This window comes from Meles meles, chromosome 8 (genome assembly GCF_922984935.1).
Source record: "Meles meles chromosome 8, mMelMel3.1 paternal haplotype, whole genome shotgun sequence".
Lineage (NCBI taxonomy): Eukaryota > Metazoa > Chordata > Mammalia > Carnivora > Mustelidae > Meles > Meles meles.
The window spans coordinates 6,339,803-6,357,455 of record NC_060073.1 but is presented as its reverse complement, the minus strand read 5'-3'; the positions used below and the strand labels follow the sequence as shown (position 1 = coordinate 6,357,455).

The 17,653-nt window shown below is 54.2% G+C and overlaps 1 protein-coding gene across 2 annotated transcripts; it reads left to right on the top strand.

Annotated features, from left to right (window-relative positions):
• The first annotated feature begins 1 nt into the window (after nucleotide 1).
• Nucleotides 2-2,337, top strand: DRAP1 (DR1 associated protein 1). 2 transcript variants are annotated; one of them, XM_046016694.1, is made up of 7 exons: nucleotides 2-299; nucleotides 554-626; nucleotides 739-832; nucleotides 1,125-1,244; nucleotides 1,365-1,458; nucleotides 1,695-1,783; nucleotides 2,112-2,337. In XM_046016694.1, the coding sequence occupies exons 1-7, from the start codon at nucleotides 258-260 to the stop codon at nucleotides 2,215-2,217; spliced, it is 618 nt and encodes a 205-aa protein (XP_045872650.1). In that variant the 5' UTR covers nucleotides 2-257; the 3' UTR covers nucleotides 2,218-2,337. The 2 variants fall into 2 exon arrangements, with proteins under 2 accessions (XP_045872650.1, XP_045872649.1); XM_046016693.1 differs by having other exon boundaries at nucleotides 1,344-1,458.
• The last annotated feature ends 15,316 nt before the right edge of the window (nucleotides 2,338-17,653 follow it).

The following is a 17,653-nucleotide window of genomic DNA, read 5'->3' as shown; positions in this document are numbered from 1 at the left end:
TAAGCTTGGGGGGCCGGCGGGAGTGGCGGTCCGGTCCGGGATCGACGCGCACCGCCAGGAGGCTCCAAGGGGAGGGCTCTCCGGCCCTGAGAGCGGCGTGTTGACCGGCGGCGCTAGGACCTCGTGGGGAGCGGCGGGGGCGGAGCAGGCGGCACCAGGACCCGGGGGAACCGCGGCAGGCGGGCGGCGAGCAGGCCCGGGGGCCGGGAAGCTGCGGGCGGCGGCGCTGGGCCCGGTGCGGCGAGAGAGGCCCTGAGATGCCGAGCAAGAAGAAAAAGTATAACGCGCGGTTCCCGCCGGTGAGCACGTGGCCGGGCCCGGGAGGAGCAGGCCGGGCTCCCGGGAGGCTCGGGCCCAAGCCGGGCTGGGTGGTGGGGCGGGCGCGTCGCGGTGTTCGGGGGCACGGACGCCCCGCCCCCTTCCGTGCTCTCCCGCCGTCGGGGCCCCCCGCCCCCTTTCTCCCGGATACCCTCTCTCATCCCCCCACCCCCCGCCCCAGCACCCGTTTCTGGGACGGAGGTGACAGGGTCCGAGTTTTCTGCCCCCTTTCCAGGCGCGGATCAAGAAGATCATGCAAACTGACGAGGAGATTGGGAAGGTGGCAGCGGCGGTGCCTGTCATCATCTGTATCCTGTCAGGGCCTGGCCAGGTTGAGGGACGTGGGGTAGGGAGGAAGCCCAGGGGTCGCCTTCTTTAGGCTGGGGATCCCCCACCCGTATTCTCCTTGACGCTCCTCAGCTCGGGCGCTTGAGCTGTTCCTGGAGTCCCTGTTGAAGAAGGCTTGCCAGGTGACCCAGTCCCGAAATGCCAAGACCATGACCACATCCCACCTGTGAGTGGCCCGGAGCTGGTCGGGCCCAGTGGGACCCTGCCCCAGGAGTTCACACACTTAGGGGAGGTGGGAGGCTGCTGAGAGACCAGCAGAGTGGCTCAGACGCTGGTGGGTTTGAACTGGGGGAGGAGGGATTGGGTGGTCTAGCCTAATGGGAAGGTCCCTTAGTGGAGATGGGGTGGAGGTTTTCCAGGCTCCGTTCTCCTGACATCCAAAGACCCTTGCTGCCCCTTGCTGAGGGCCCAGACATCTGGGCCCCACCTGAATGCCATCTTCTCCCCACCGCTTCCAGGAAGCAGTGCATTGAGCTGGAGCAGCAGTTTGACTTCTTGAAGGACCTGGTGGCCTCTGTGCCTGACATGCAGGGAGACGGCGAAGACAACCACATGGACGGGGACAAGGGTACCCGCAGGTGGGGAGCCAGGGCCAGGTGTCCAGGCAAGGAAGGCCAAGGCCACCCGGGTTGGGGGTGGTTGGGGGGTGGTCAGGGAGTGCTGAGATCTCTGGGCAGATGGACTGTCCCTTCCCGAAGGGGCCGAAAGCCTGGCAGCGGTGGCCGGAAGAATGGTGGGATGGGAAGCAAAAGCAAGGACAAGAAGCTGTCAGGGACGGACTCGGAGCAGGAGGTGAGTGAGGCCCCCAGTCCGCTGCCCTAACCTGTGGTGTGGAGAGGGCGGTCTTCTGTCGGGCCTTGCTGGCTGGACACCTGATCCCGTCCTCACCTGTGCTCCTTTGTAAATTGGGCCCGTAAAGGTTAGGCTGTAGAGCTCAGTCTCCTGTCCTTGCCACTCCCGGGGGTCTAGGCTCTCCAGTGATGAGCTCATGCTTTTCTTGTCACCTCTGACCCCTGCCTTGCTCCCAGGATGACTCTGACGACACAGACACGGATGGGGAGGAGGAGACATCACAGGCTCCGGCCCAGGCCAGCCATCCCCCTGCCCACTTTCAGAGGTAAGCACCTCAGTGGCACGAGAGGGGGGCTAGCAGACGCCACAAGGCTGACATGTCCTTTTTGTCCTCGTGGCAGATCTGGAGGACAGGAGGGGAGGCACTGAGGAGGGCTTAAATGCAGGAGACTGCTCTCAGGTCTCCTCCCTGACCCGCACACAGCCCCACGGAACGTGTGACCTGCTCTAGGTCCTTCCCTTCTCCGGGCTTGGCTCCCCCCTGGTACACAGGGCCACGGGCTCCATGCTCACGGGGGTGAGGCAGGGCTCAGCGGGCAGAAATGGGCACCGGGGAGGGGCCTGATCTTTCTCTCCTGCTTTCTGCCCTGCAGCCCCCCGACACCCTTCATGCCCTTCACCTCGACTCTGCCTCTGCCCCCAGCCCCCCCGGGCCCCTCGGCACCTGACGCAGAGGATGAAGAGGACTATGACTCCTAGCGCCCTCTGCCCCCCAGGCCACGCCCCCTTTTAGTTGGTTTTAGTTGCTCTGGGGGGGAGGAGAGAAGATAGAGCTGTTCTTAAATTTATTAAAAAATTAATAATAAAAGGGAACACCAGTGTCTGTCCCAGCCTGTGTCCTGGGCTCCGTGGCCACCTTCCCGTCCATCCACCTGCTTTCCCTGTGCTGAGCTGAGGCCAAGAGCGGTGGCCGGCAGGGCAGCCGCTGAGTGAAAGGAGGGTTCAGAGGCCGCGGTTCGGCCAGGGCGGGAGCAGGGGTGCTGGCAGAAGGAAGGGGGGCAGAGTGGTGGTGTAGGGCCGGAGCCGGAGGTGCTCGTTACTCTGGGGGATGACCTGTTCCATTGTGCCGTGGGACCCTGACAAGGTTCCTGTCTTTCTCTGAGCCTCTTCTGCCCCTTGTGGACTGCTGCAGAGGGACAGATTGGACAAATAACGGGAAAAGGCCTTGCAGACCACAGAGCTCAGTGCCTGGTGCAGTGAAGGGCACATGGGAAGGGGCAGTGGGAGCAGAGGTAGGTCGGACTGTCGAGGGCTCAAAGATCCCCTTTCAAGCAGGACAGTGACCCAGGTGGTCAGTCCACCCCCATTTCTGAGCATACCCTGGGACCGTGGGGTCCCCAAGGCAGACGTGTGCCTTCAGGGAGCCGGGGCTGGTGAGGCCGGCGGGAGACACAGCGGCCAACGGACAGACTCGAGGTGTGTGTCGTCAGTACTCGGGTGCCGCGAACTCACTGGCTGTGGGGCTGAGAGGGAGGGAACCCTTAGGGACTGCCAGCTTGCCTTCTGCAGCGACTTGGGCAGGGGCCCTTTTCCAGCTGGAGGACACAGAGAAAGAGCGAGATTAGGGTCAGGATCACAAGTTGGGCTGTGGCGAGTTTCGGGCACGTGTGAAGCTGCCGAGCGGAGGCGTCGAATGGGCCCTGGAATGTTGGGGGCCTGGGGACAGATGTGTGGGCCTTGAGAGGAGGTGACCCCGCCCCAGAGAGAGAGGGGAGGGCCTGGGCAGGCCACCAAAGGAGACCGAAGAGCAGCCACACCCAGCGCCCTTGGGAGCCACAGGTGGAGCCCGTCCAGGTGTGTCTGGGAGGAGGGAGAGGTCAGCTGTCCCAGCAGCTCGCAGGCTTTAGGGAACGCTTGGTGGCGGCTGATGGCCGGGAGCAGGCGGTGAGAAGCCGAGGTGAGGGGAAGCAAGGCTCAGGGCTGAGAAGCAGAGGCTGTAGCCTTGGCTCAGAACAAGGACAGAGAGACGGTTTGGGTTTTGTTTTCTAAATTAGCAGAAACACAGGCCGTAGTGAGGGAGGGGACTGAAGAATGGGAGGGAGACTGAGGCAGTGAGGCGAGCTTGCCTGAGGCTGACCCCCGCCTGGCCAGGGCGAGGGCGAGGACGCTGAGTGGGTTTGGCAGGGACACTGAGGTATTCAGTTTTGGTGCCACAGCGTCTGACTTCTTTGGCGCACAGGAGGCCGGGTGGCAGGCGTGGATGGGCCCGGGCGCCCGGAGCCAGGGGGTCACCGCGGTCCTGTCTGCTTCTCCTGTGGTTCCAGTGCTCCTGCTCTTTTTGGGGAGCATCTCTCTCGTGCTCACCCTGTAGTGAGTGCAGCTGTCCCCTCTCCCTGAGGTGGAGCCGTGCGGACATCCCGGCCCACACTCTGGCCCCCGTGAGGGGTGGAGGCCGGGTCGTGGCCCTAGCCGGCCAGTCAGCGGCCCTGACCCTTGGGACTCAAGGTGGGACTGTTGGGGAAGGGTCTGGACAAGACGCTCAGCTTTGCCAGGGCGGCGGGAGGCAGCAGGGAGCCCTGTCCGGAGTCCTGGTGAGGGCGACAGCGGCCACGCTGGGGCCGCAAAGCTGACAGAACGTAGGTTGGGCGCGGCCGGCAGCCGGTGCCCATCCCGACCGGTGGTCCTGACTGAGGAGGAAGCCGGCGCTGGAGACCCAGGAGCCTCAGAGAGACCCATTTCTGATGACACCAGGACCCAGCCTTGCCTGAACCCCGCCTACCTGAGACTTCCCAGTCACGTGAGCCAATAAACATTGTCCGCCCTCCAAGCCAGTTGGCTCTCGGTCACTTGTGACTGCAAGAGCTCTGGTGGCAGGGACCACGAGTGGGAAGCGGTCTCCAGCGGCCCGGGAACGGCAGCAGTCTTCCTAGCAGCCGGCGGGGCCCAGTCCGGGCAAGGTGGACGCCGGGGTCTGCAGAGCCGAGGGCGTGCCAGGCGGGTGCCACGCATGTGAGAGGAAGACGCCCTTGGAACCGATGGCTGGGCCACGGCTGGCGATGAGGTTCTGAACTGAGAAGGTTCCAGAACGGAGAGGCTGGGAACAACTGGAGAAGGCAAGAAGGCCAGGGTGCTGGGAGCAGCCTTCCAGGCAAAAGACTTGAGGAGGCACAGGTGACGGGAGACGCCCAGGAGCCTCTGCGTCGTCGGCGGGGGCGGCGGGCTGAGGGGCGTAACCTCTGGAGCCAGGCCCTGGGTTCAAATCCTGACTTCTCCATGTGCTAGCCTCAAGCGAGCTCTGTAGCTTAGCTTCTCTGTTTGTCAGTTTTCTCCTCTGTAAAGTGGGGCTAGGGGTCACCTCTGTTAGTTACCATGCTATCCTACATATACTAGTTACGAGGGCAAGCGGCTGACTTAAAATACATACGCTCAAAGGCAGTGAACTTTGTTGCTGGCTCCCACGAGACTCGTGATGACATTGAGCTGCTCCAAGAGGGACTTCGGGGCCCAGGCCCCTTCCATCTTGGGGCCCCACCGTTCTCAACCCATGAGTTTCAAGGGACAAGCTCGTAGCCCACAGAGGTGTTTGGGGGCCAGGGTTGGAAGTGGCCCCGTTGCCTCTTGCTATGGGAACGGTCACAAGGTCCCACCTGCGGGGGCTAGGAAAAGTGGGCTAGCCACCCGGTGTGTCTGACTCGGTGGTTTTGCTCACAGGCCTTTGGGAAGGGCCTGACCCAGCGTTCGCCAAGTGTTAGGAGTGCAGCCTCCTGAGTGAGGGCAGGGGCCCCGGGGAGACGGTATCCTTGACTGGGCCTGGCCGCTTGGTGCATCCCGGGAAGGGGAAAGATGGCTGTGCCCGGCGGGCACCCCTGGGCACCAGGGCCTGCAGCTCGCCGACATTCCACCTGCAGAGCTCTGTCTGGGCCCGGATGATCTCCCTTCATTCCCTCCACTGGGAGGGCCTTGGGCATTGGGCCAAGTCCTATCTGAATGCCTCAGCCCAGTCTTGGCCCCACCCTGGGGTATAAGTGTGACCAGTGTGTGAAACGGGCAGCCGCTCCTGAGACAGCGTGGCCACGGGGGGCTGTCCGCCCTCAGGTGCAAGGTACGGACCCACCCCCCTTGCCAAGCAGAGAGGCCCCCTCTAGAGTGCACCCGAGGAGCCAAACGTTCAGCAGACGTTCCTTGATCACCCCACATCGTCACGCAGCAGGGACAGGAGAGGCCATGGTCACCCACCAAGAGCGGGAAACAAAGAGCGTTCTGTCGCCAGGGGCTGGTGGGGAAGCTAGTGACCCCAGAGCTCACACTGCTGGTGGGAATCTCAGATGGTGCGACCACCTTAGAAAATGGTTGGGCAGCTCCTCCTCGAGTCCGCTGACCTACGCTTCCCGGCACGCACGGTTCAGTTCCTAGGCACGTGTCCACCGACAGACATACAGGAACGTTCGTAGCTCCCGGCCGAGACAACCCACATGCCCAGCAGCAAGATTGTGACTAAGGAAATGAGAATATTGGGCAATACAAGAGCCACAGAAAAGCACTAGCCACCATCACACGCAACAGCACGGGCAGCTCGTGTGGACGTTCTGTTGAGCCAAAGAAGCCAAACGCAGGACTCCACGTGATGATCGTTCATTGAAAGGACGTCCTGGGGCAGGCCGTGGGACTCCGCGTGGTGCTACCCCGGGGTAGGTGGCTGGGAGGGGGTGCAAAGCAGCCTTCTGGAAATGTTTCACTGCTCGAACTGGGTGGTGCTTGTATGTAAAAGTACATTAAAGCCACACGTTTCGGATGTATGTTTGGAGGATGACCTCGTATCAATTTCATCGATCTCTTGGGAACCCGTGGCCTGCTGGGTAGTGATGATTATGTATGTTCTCTGGGTTTATTTCTGATGGGGGGAGAGGGAGACAATGAGGAAGACGTATAGTATGTCAGATGGCGGGACGCGCCCTGGGGAGAAGAAAGCAGAGTAAGGGAGGAGGCGGGAGTCGGGGGCAGGAAGGGTGGCCCCAGCCATCCCATATGGGCTTCCGGGGAGGCTCTGACAAGGTGAGATTAGAGTAGAAAACCAAGGAGAGGGCTCCAGGCAGAGGGGCAGTGAGGGCAAAGGCCTGGGGGATTGTGATTTGGTTGGGTCAGTTTTCCCTATGGGCTTCCCCCAGCTCCCACGACCTTGCCCACTGCCCAGGAGCCTGACTTAGGAGCCACCAGCCCTGTATTTGGGCTGCCTTGGCTGGGGGGTGTTTTTGCAGAAGCTTCCTGAAGGGGAAGAAGGTAGTGGTGTGGGCACAGTAAGAGCGCCTATCCACACGCGCCCTGTGCGGGGCTCAGGGGCCTGGTGAGTGGGGAAGTGGGAGTTAATGGCCTGCCTCCTCCTCTCACCCGAGGGCCGTCCTTTCTCAGGTACAATAGGTTTGGCTCCAGAACATGGAGGAACCAAGGTGGGAACCAAGTTCCCACCATCCCAGGCCCCCAGGCCATGGTCACAATGGCAGGGGGATGACACCTGTGACCCAGATGCTCCACCAGGGGCCTTAGTCCCTCCTCTCCCTGGGCAGAGCCTTTGGGAGAGTGGCGGGGGGCTCTGGATTCCCCTTGGGGGACTCCTCGTAGCTGGGGAGTGGGGCAGGAGTTGGGTGACCCTCACCTCCTTTCATCAGAGTGGCCTCTATTCTGAAATCATGTTCCTTGCTATTTTGTGTGCATGTGTACGTTCAAATGTCATTAAAAAAAAAAAAAAAGAATAAGGACTAGGATCTCTGCGCCCGCCCTGGTAATCGGAAAGCTGCAAAGGAAAACGCGAGATCCCACATGGCACCTGCCAGACCAGTGAGAAAAGGAAGCCACATGAACAGGGATGCTGGTGGGGAGCTGGTGAATGCAAGTGCTTTTGGTGGGAGTCAGGATGCTCGAAAGGGCATTTTGACACCTGTGTGCCCCACCCCCCCTCACATCCCCGCAGGTCCACTCCTGGGTAAAAGCTCTCGCAAACTGATGTGTCCTCAGGACGGTTTGAGGTGGCGAAGAGCCAGAGGCTAAGCGTCAGATAGCAGTGTGGACAAGGCTTACACACAGAGTGTTGCGTGAAAGACAGAAAGAACAAGATCCTCAGCAGAGCCGTGCTTATGGAAACCAAAAACACAGGAGCAGGACAGTCTTGTATATTTCTGTCAATTACGCTGTGACCTGCAGCAACAGGGGCAAGGTCTCTCTGCTTCAGTTTCCCCATCTGTAAGGTGGAGACCGCAGCAGCAGTGATGATGATGTGAGATTTGATACATTGAGTGCTTAGCCAAGTGCCCTGCACACAGTGAGCACGAAGTAAATGGTGCCTCCCGCCTCTGATGCATTTGGAGGTCGACGCCGAGAAAGCAGATTGGAAGGGCGAGTGTCAAACACAAGGTGGAGGAGTGGCTATGGGATGCTGGGATAGGATTGGGGATGGGTTGAAGGGAAAGTTTATTTCAAAGGGAGGCTTTTTCGGGATGCTGGTGATGCGCTGAGTGCCCGAAACCAAGGAGCATGGACTGCTCCAGTCAATGTTCCCAAGTTTAAATAAAAACAGAAGATATTGCCAGTTGTCATTTTCCAAAATGGGCTAAACCCCACTTATCTCCCTAGACAGTGTCTCATAACGACAGGAAAACAGTGGCCCTGCATGTTTATGGGATCATGGATGTTTTTGTCCTTCACTTACTCAACAGGTGTTTCTGAGCCCTGTTCTGTGCCAAGCCCTGTTCTGGGCTCTGGAGAGGAGCACACAAAAGATTTTTTAACCATTTTATTAATTTTTAAATTTTGTTTTATTTACTTATTAGAGAGAGAGAGAAAGAGATCGCACAAGCAGAGGGGAGGGGCAGAGGAGGAGGGAGAAGCCTCTGAACAAGGAGCCAGGACCCCCGGGATCATGACCTGAGCCGAACGCAGAGCCCCAACTGACTGAGCCATCCAGGCGCCCCAAACACACAAAAGCTTTGACCGCCTGTGGTTTCGGGTCTGACTCCGGAGTCTTTGCCGAGGGTCACATTGAGCTGCGAGCTGCTTCAGGGGTGTCTTTGGGACTCAGCATCAGAAGACATCAAGACCAAAATCAAGAACTACTCAACTTGCCCTTTTGGGGAAGCCGCTTCCTCAAGTAGAACCAGACCAGGAACTGCTGGCGGGACTACCTGGATGTCCACCGCAGTGACTGAGAAAGGGGGTGATGTCTCCGTGTTCGAGCAAGTCCCCTCCCCGAATCCTGGGTGTCAGCCTGGGACAACCGCCAGCAGAAGGCGCGTGTCCTGGGAACATCTCAGCGGGCTCCGCCCACCCCTCCTCTGTCATCCATCCTTCTCCCAGGGTGGCAGTGGGGGGCCTGGGTACAGGGTGACCCCCACCCCGGGATCCCGAATCATGATGTAAATAATAACACTCATTGGAAACGTGTAAGACTGTGTCTCTGTCAACACTAGATGACCAGGCAAGACGCTGGGGGCGGAATGAATACTTCCACCAGGAAGAGGGGCTTCCGGGTGATTGTTTCTTAGGTTTTGTTTTGTTTAATGTTATGAAATCAACCACCACCTCTATACCCCTCCACCAAAAATAGGCAACCTGTTCCCAGGTGGGGATGGTGTAATTGCCGACCAAAAACAAAAGTGTGATATCTAAGGGCTGGGTGGTAGGTGCCGGGAAGGGGAAGAAAGCAGGGAGAAGGGAAGGGAGAGAGATGGGGGGTGAGTGGGCTCACGGTTCCAGGCACTCAGAGGTGTGGCTCTGGCCACTAGGTCCCTCCCCCTTCCTTGTTCCTGTGAAGGGCGTGCTGCGGGTTTCCAGCCGCCAAGTCTCTGCTGTGGCCCTGGTATCCAGGCAGGGTTCACTTTCCCCTTCCCCTAAGTGCTTCAAGTTCTGTTTCTGCCTCCTGAGTTCTCTGCCCCTGCCTGTCCTGTGTGTCCCCACCCCGAGCCACATCTGACCTTGCAGGGAAGCCAGTCACTTTGGGGGCGGGGGAGGGGGGGAGCTGATGTTGGTGGTAGGGGCCTCCATAGGACGTCTCTCGGGATCCACACCCCTAAGGGAGTAGAACACCCCGTAAGAGTTTGGGCTCCGCGATGCTACCTGTATTTCATAGCACAACGCTGATCAGCCTTGTAGTCACATAACCTTGTAGCCCATAACCTGACATCTCTGTGCCTCAGTTTCCTTAGTATGAAGCGGGCATCATCATTTTCCCTACGTCGTGGGGTTGTCATTAGGATTAACTGACATGTATAAAGATCCGTTGACCGTTTATTCCGTGCCAGGCTCAGTTCTAGGCACTAGCATTCGACTGGGAGCAAACCCAGTGTACTTAACCTTTGGTGGTGCAGGGGGTCTCACCCCTGATTGCTCTTGGAATCGCTGGAGAGCTCTGAAGGCGACCCATGCCCGGGGCCCATCTGCGGAGATTCTGATCTAACTGGCTGGGAGGCCCCAGGCGTTGGTACATTTGATGCTTGGGTGGCTCAGTCGGCTGAGTGTCTGCCTTCGGCTCAGGTCATGATCCCAGAGTCCTGGGATCGAGTCCCGCATCAGGCTCCTTGTTGAGCAGGGAGTCTGCTTCTCCCTCTGCCTGCTGCTCCCCCTGCTCGTGCTCTTTCTCTCTGATGAGTGAATAAATACAATCTTTTAAAAAAATAAATAAAAGCTTCTCAGATGGTTCTAACGGGCCTCCAGGGTTGAAACCCCCAATGCTGTGTTTTTCTCCACTGTGAGACCAGCTTCGTAAGCTCGGTTTTTATCTTCCGGCTGCCTGTCTCCCTGGGTTTGAATACCACCGCACTCATAACTGGAAAATTCTTCCTCTCCTCCCAAAGTAATTATCTAACCACACTAAACTGTCAAACCCAGCTCACCTCCTTCCGCCAGTATAATTAACTCCTTGTACGCCACTCATCCCATGTACACGCGCGCGCGCGCGCGCGCGCGCACACACACACACACACACACACTCTCAACTCAGCCTTCGCAGTCCCTAAACTACACAGCCTTTAAAGCTCAGCTCAAATGTCACCTCCTCCGGGAGGCCTTCCTGGGGGGCCTGGCTGAAAGCGGTCTCTCCGTCCTTTTGGTCCTGGGTTAGTGTTTGCATGATATACCTGCTCCCATCCTTTTCCACTTGAATCCATCTGTGTCTTGACATTTATAGTGGGTTTCTGGTGGGCAGAATATGATTGAGCCTTGCATTTTTAAAAAAGATTTTATTTATTTATTTGACAGAGAGAGAAAGATCACAGGTAGGCAGAGAGGCAGGCAGAGAGAGAGGAAGGGAAGCAGGCTCCCCATCAAGCAGAGAGCCCGATGCGGGGCTCGATCCCAGGACCCTGAGATCATGACCTGAGCTGTAGGCAGAGGCTTAACCCACGGAGCCACCCAGGCGCCCCTGAGTCTTGCATTTTTAATGCAATCTGACAACCTCTTCTTTTTAATTGGCATGTGTACACAACTTACATGCTTTTTTTTATTGTACCAAAATACACGTACAATTTACCACACTTTTAAGGGCACAGTGCTGTGACATTGAGTACTTCCTCTTCCACGCTGTTGTGTGACCATCACCACCCTCCAGCTCCGGAATCACTTCATCTTTCCATATCGAAACTCTGGCCCCATTCAACTCTCTAGGTATCTTAGATCACACGTGGGATCACACGACATTTACCCTTATGTGTCTGGTTTATTTCACTTAGCACAATATCTTCAAGGTTCATCCATACTGCGGCGTGGGTCAGAATTTCTTTTTGTTTTTTTTTTAAGATTTTATTTTATTTATTTGTCAGAGAGAGAGAGAGCGAGAGCGAGCACAGGCAGACAGAGTGGCAGGCACAGACAGAGAGAGAAGCAGGCTCCCTGCCGAGCACGGACCCGATGTGGGACTCGATCCCAGGACGCTGGGATCATGACCTGAGCCGAAGGCAGCCGCTTAACCAACTGAGCCACCCAGGCGTCCCCAGAATTTCTTTTTTTCAAAGGTTGAATAATATCCCATTAATCTATACACCACATTTTATTTATGCATTCATTCATGGAGGGGTATTTGGGTTGTTCCTAGCTTTTGGTTACTGTGAATAATGGTGTCACGAACATGGGCGTACAAATATCTATTCCAGTCCCTTCTTTCAATTGTTTGGGTTATAAGAGCAGACAGGGTATATTTGGGTCACATGGCAGCTCTGTGAGTTTCCAAGGCAGCACCATACTCTCTCCCATGGCAGCCGCACCCTCTTACCTTCCCACCAACCAAGCAGAAGGTGTCAGTTTCTCCAGATCCCCACCTGTTATTTCGGCAATTGTTTTTTCTTTTCTCTTGTAGCCAATGATGCTGGACATCTTTGCATGGGTTCATTGGCTATTTGTATGTATTCTTTGGAGAAATGGCAATTCAAAACCTTTGCCCACTTTTTAATGTATTCTTTTCCCCCTTGAAGTATAATAGACATACGGTGTTATGTGAGTTTCAGGTTTACATTAGTTTACAACACAGTGAAATGACGAGTCTATATTTTACGCAATGCTCAGCAGGGTCGGCGTAGTTACCATCTGTCACCATACGGTGTTATTACAGTATTATTGATGATACTCCCTGTGCTATAATTGTCATCCCTGTGACTTATTTTTTTTTATAACTGGAACTTGGTACCTCTGAATCCCCTTCGACCATTTCGTTCATTCCTCTACTCCTTCCCCTCTGGCAACCAACAGTTTGTTCTCTGTTTTCACGAGTCTGTTTCTGTTTTTTCTTTGTTTGTGTGCTTGTTTTGCCCATTTTTATATCGGGTTGTTTGCCTATTTATTGCTGAATTTTAAGAGTTCTTTATATATTTTGAGCACGAGTCCTCTATCAAATACATGATTTGCAAATATTTCCTCCCATCTTGCGGGTTGCCTTTTCACTTCCTTGATGGTGTCCTTTGAAGCACAGAAGTTTTTAATTTTGATGAAATCTATTTTTTTCTTTTTGTTACTTATGTTTTTAATGCTGTTAAGTTATAAACCATTGCCTAATCCAAGGTAATTCATGTGGGGGTTTTTTCCCCTCCCCCAAGAATTTGATAGTTTTAGCTTTTACATTTAAGTTTAGGATTCATTTTGGGTTAATTTTCATATATGGTGTGAGGTAGGGGTCCAACTTCGCTCTTTTGCATGTGAAAATCTGGCAATCCCCGTATCATCTCTTGAAAAAACTCTTCTCTTCCCATTGAATGGTCTTGGCACCCTTGTTGAAAATCAACTGACCATCAGTGTAAGAGCTCTTATTTCTGAATTTTCAGTTCTATTCCGTTGATCTCTGAGTCTGTCCTAATGCTAGTTCCATGCTGCCTTGATTATAGAAGTTCTAAAATTGGAGAAAGTGAGTCTTACACCTTTGTTCTTCTTTTCCAAGATTGATTGGCTTTTCGGGGCCCTTTGACTCTCCACAAAGCTTTAGGATCAGCTTGTCAATATCCGCCGAAGGCATCTGAGATCCTGATAGGGACTGAGTTGAATTGATTTACATGGTATTGCCATCTTCTGGGTTTGTTTTTGTGGTCAGATTTTCTTCTGGTTATTAATCATATTCCCCCCTCCCCCTTCTTTGTACGTGTATTAATTTTTTATTGGATGCCAAACATTGTGAACTTTACATTATTAATCTGGATTTTATTGAATCCCTTTGAAGAGTATTGGAATTTCTCTGGTAAATGAGTTACTTGAATGTTAGGTTTGATCGTTTCAAGATTGATTTCAAGCTCTTTTATAGTGGGTCTAGGGTAGCTTTCATTAAGGGTTGATTTAAGCCTACCTCTAAGGCATGGCCCTTCTGGCTCTTTACTGAATTTTCTGTGTATTCAGTGAGATTTCTTTACCGTGACTAGTGAGAATCTTTTTTTTTTTAAATTTATTTATTTTTTTCAGTGGTGAGAATCTTCTTACCAAGCTTTCTAGTTCTATGTGAGCTCTGGGAATTATTTGTCTTCAGCTCTGCAGTAATTGTTTTTCTCTTGAAATGTGTTCTGGTCCAGTTTTGTGGGGTTTCACCTTGTGCCATGTGTAGACTAGTATTCTTCCTAAAGCTTCAGGGGATCCCTCGACAGGGTCTGGGGCTCTTTTTCTACCTAGGTACCTCCTTTTAAATGTTCCACCTCGGAAATTTCAGCTGCCTCTTGCCTGTCCAAAGTCTGGCCTCTGACTCCTTAATCAGTGAGACTGATGGACCCTGTTTGGGGTCCCCTTTCTGCATGCAGTGGGGGTTCCCCTCTAGGCAGACAGCACATGTCGACGAGCCAGGTAATGGTAAGGCTCACCTCCTCTGCGTCCCTTATCTTATGGATTACAGTCCTGTGTGTTACCAGGTTTCCAATATCTGAAAGTAGTTGTTTTTTATATTTGTCCAGTTTCTTAGTTGTCTGTGGCAAAAGGATCATTTTGCTCCAACTTACTTCCTCGTGGCCAGAATCAGCAGTCCCTCACCCTCCTTGGAATACTCCAAGTCCTTTGTCTGTTGCTCTTCCAAGGTTCTTCCCATTTCTGATCTTATCATAACTGTCTGTGCGAGGTTTACCTCCTGTTGGAGTGTGACCATCTCAAGGGCAGAGGGCTTGTTTTATTCACGTCTGCATCCCTCCTAGTTGCCTGGCATATGGTAGGCATGCGGTGGGTGTTTGGTCTGCCCTGTTCGTCTTCCTTCAGGCTACCTCAGAGCACATCCCCACTTCAGAGAATTCCTCCCCACACTCCAACCTGGGGGTAGTGCCAGAAATGCTGGTCAGTCTCCCCTTCCCGTTGGTTCCTGTGATCGGTGCAAAGATGGCCGTGCAAATCGATGCAGGACATATCAGAGCCTTTCTCTGGGATTTTTCTTTCTCTCTCTCTCTCTTTTTAAAGACTTTATTTATTCATTTAACAGAAGGAGAGAGAGAGAGAGACAGCGAGAGAGGAAATACGAGTAGGGGGGAGCAGCAGAGGGAGAGGGGAAAAGTGGGCTTCCTGCTGAGCAAGTAGCCTGACATGGGACTCGATCCCAGGACCCTGGAATCACAACCTGAGCGGAAGGCAGTTGCTTAATGACTGAGCCACCCAGGCGCCCTGTCCCTGGGATTTTTCTACCAAGGAAGAGGCTTCTTTTCACACTGGGCAAAGGTCCAAAGACAGCAACCTGGCACTCCCTGAAGCCTGCATTCCCATCAGAGATAATAAAGGTGACAGAGAGAGGGAAATGGAAAAGAAACGGGGAGAGTCACACACACACACACACACACACACACACACACACAGGCAAGGGGACCTGAGTCCCGACATCCAGACAAAATTGAGTAAGCTCAGGCTTACCCTTGCCCTTTTTATGAGTTAGTAAAATAAGCCAGTCATTTATTTTATTTATTTTTTGTCTTAATAGAGTTCTGTCAGTCACAAATCAAAGGGACCTGACAAGTAAAATCAGCTCTAGACACTCGCTGAGGGAGCGGGATTAATTCACACCCTTGCCTCATACACAAGGCACGTGAGGTAGTCTCCAACAAGAAGGAGGAAGATAAGAGAACAGTAGACACGGAAAGTCAAAAATGTGAAAACAATTTAAAAGAGAACATGAAGATCAAGATCAAGAATATAAATAAATAGGGGCGCCTGGTTGGCTCAGTCGTTTAGTGCCTGCTTTCCCCTCAGGTCATCATCCCAGGGTCCTGGGATTGAGCCCGATGTCTGGCTCCCTGCTTGGCGGGAAGCCTGCTTCTCCCTCTCCCATTCCCCCAGTTGTGTTCCCTCTCTTGCTGTCTCTCTCTCTCTCTCTCTGTCAAATAAATAAAATCTTTAAAAAAAAAGAATATAAACAAATAAAGATGAAGCTCATAAAATGCTCTTGGCCCTATTAACTGAATAGCATGTTCATCTCTGAGCTTCCTGGCAGCCAGAGCAAAATGGGAGACGTAGTCACTTAGCTTCCCCAGCCCCCTCAACCCCAAGGAGAAGAGACGGGAGTGCGTTTAAGCTCTTTGGAGAAAAGAACATGTGTCCTAGAATAAAGGAAAAGTTTCAGATGGGGCTCTGTGAGAAGGTACTGGGGGTACTGGGTGGTGTGGCCAAGGCCGACCCCAACCACATTCCAGCAGGCAAAGTCTGTAATGAGCCTCCTGTGTCTGGTCCTCAGAATAGTCCTGGGGAACCAGTAAGGATGCCAGGTTAATTCTGATAGCCTTGCCTTGAACTTTCGGTGGCTCTCGTCACAGTCACTCCCTCCCTGCTCTTTGAAACACTTTCTTCACTTGGCTAAGAGCCCTCACTCCCTCCACTCCTTCCCCACTGGGCTCTTGTCTGGGCTCCATGGCTCCCTGACCTCTCCCGACCTCTAAATGCTGGCAGACCCAGGTGTAGTCTCCAGACCTCTCCTCTCCTCCCCTGCCTGTCCCGGCCCAAGCCTTCCAGTACTTTCCTGGATGACAGTCCCTCGTTCCACCCTGGCCTTCTTGTCCAACCTCTCCAGCAGTCAGAGGGACCTTTTAAAAACGTGAATCATGGGGCGCCTGGGTGGCTCAGTGGGTTAAAGCCTCTGCCTTCGTCTCAGGTCATGATCCCAGGGTCCTGGGATGGAGCCCCACATCAGGCTCTCTGCTCAGCAGTGAGCCTCCTTCCCCACCCCCCACCGCCTGCCTCTGCCTACTTGTGATCTCTGTCAAATAAATATAAAATCTTAAAAAAAATAATAAAAGTAAAAACGTGAATCAGCTCACATCAGTTCCCTCTCAAAACCCTCTACTTGAGGGCTACTTTCACCAAACAAGGTTCATGGGATATAATTAAAGATTCTGTTTCCCACTGTCCCTCTAAAGCTCATAAGAGCACTTCTCTCTCTGCCCACAAATGAAGTCATGACTTTCTGTGCTTTGTTTGCTTACAGTCTTATGACCCCCCGAAGTCATTCAGAAAGTTCTGTTAGACGGCCCAGCTTTGTGCGGTAGCCAAGTCTCCAACCTTAGTGATGTAGTTTCCCCCTCCCCAGCCATTATGGCCCCCCGCTGAGCTGATGAGGCTGGGGAGAAGTCAGGTCAGCCCCTCTCCCTGCCCTCCCGCTCCCCCAGCTTGAGAACCAGCTGCTGTTGGAGCGCCGAGAGGAGGGAGGGACGAGGATTGCAGAGAGCTCTTCCCTGGTTGGTTCTGGATAAGACAGCCGGTTGCCGTCTGTGTGGCAGCTGTTGGAAATGGGCTCTCGCCCTGCAGGGTCCTTTGCAGCTCCTTTCCGAGCCACCTCGATCGTAACTCCTGGAAAGTGGGCAGGGACTTTCTTTTGGCTGGTTCCAGTTTTCCTCTGCCTGGCACACACCCAGCTCCATCGGGTGCCCTGTCAGATGCAGAAGCCCTCTGGACAGGACTCCTGCTCCCTGGCCGCAGGCCAGGTCCCTCTGCGGTTCCACAGCCTCTCTGAGGTCTCACATGACCCTGACCCCCGGGCTGCCATGGCTTGAGGGAGCCCCTCCTGAGCTCTCCAGGCAGCTTCCTTAAAGCCCTTCTCCCTGGACTCGGAGATTAGAAGGCAGGCCCTGGTCCCCATCCCTGAGGGCAGTTTTGGGCTTCCCTTCCCAAATCTATCTCCTCGCCGGGGTTCCCTTTCAGGATCCACTCTATCCCTTTGTACTCTTGAGGTGGCCCTGGTCTTTCAGGAGTGACAAAATGAAGGGGCGCCTGGGTGGCTCAGTCAGTTAAGCATCGGACTCTAGATTTCGGCTCAGGTCATGGGCTCAGGGTTCTGAGATTAAGTCCCATGATGGGATTCGTGCAGGGCGTGGAGCCTCCTTAAGATTCTTCCTCTCCGACTGTGGACTCTGAAAAACAACCAGAGGGTTTTGAAGGGGCGGGGGGGGGGGGGGGGGGGGGGTGGGGGTGGGTGGGAGGTTGAGGAACCAGGTGGTGGGTAATAGGGAGGGCACGTACTGCATGGAGCACTGGGTGTGATGCCAAAACAATGAACACTGTTATGCTGTAAATAAACAAATAAACAAATAAAAAAAAAGATTCTTCCTCTCCTTCTCCTTCTGCTCACCGCCCCCACCCTCCCCACCCAAAAATGGCAAAATGGGTCTTTCCAATATCCTGTCACAATTTCCATCATGTTTAAGACAAATCTAGTGTCCTTCCCATGGCCACCAGGCCCCGTATGATCTGACCCCTGAGCCCCACAAAAGTTTAAAATAGAAATATC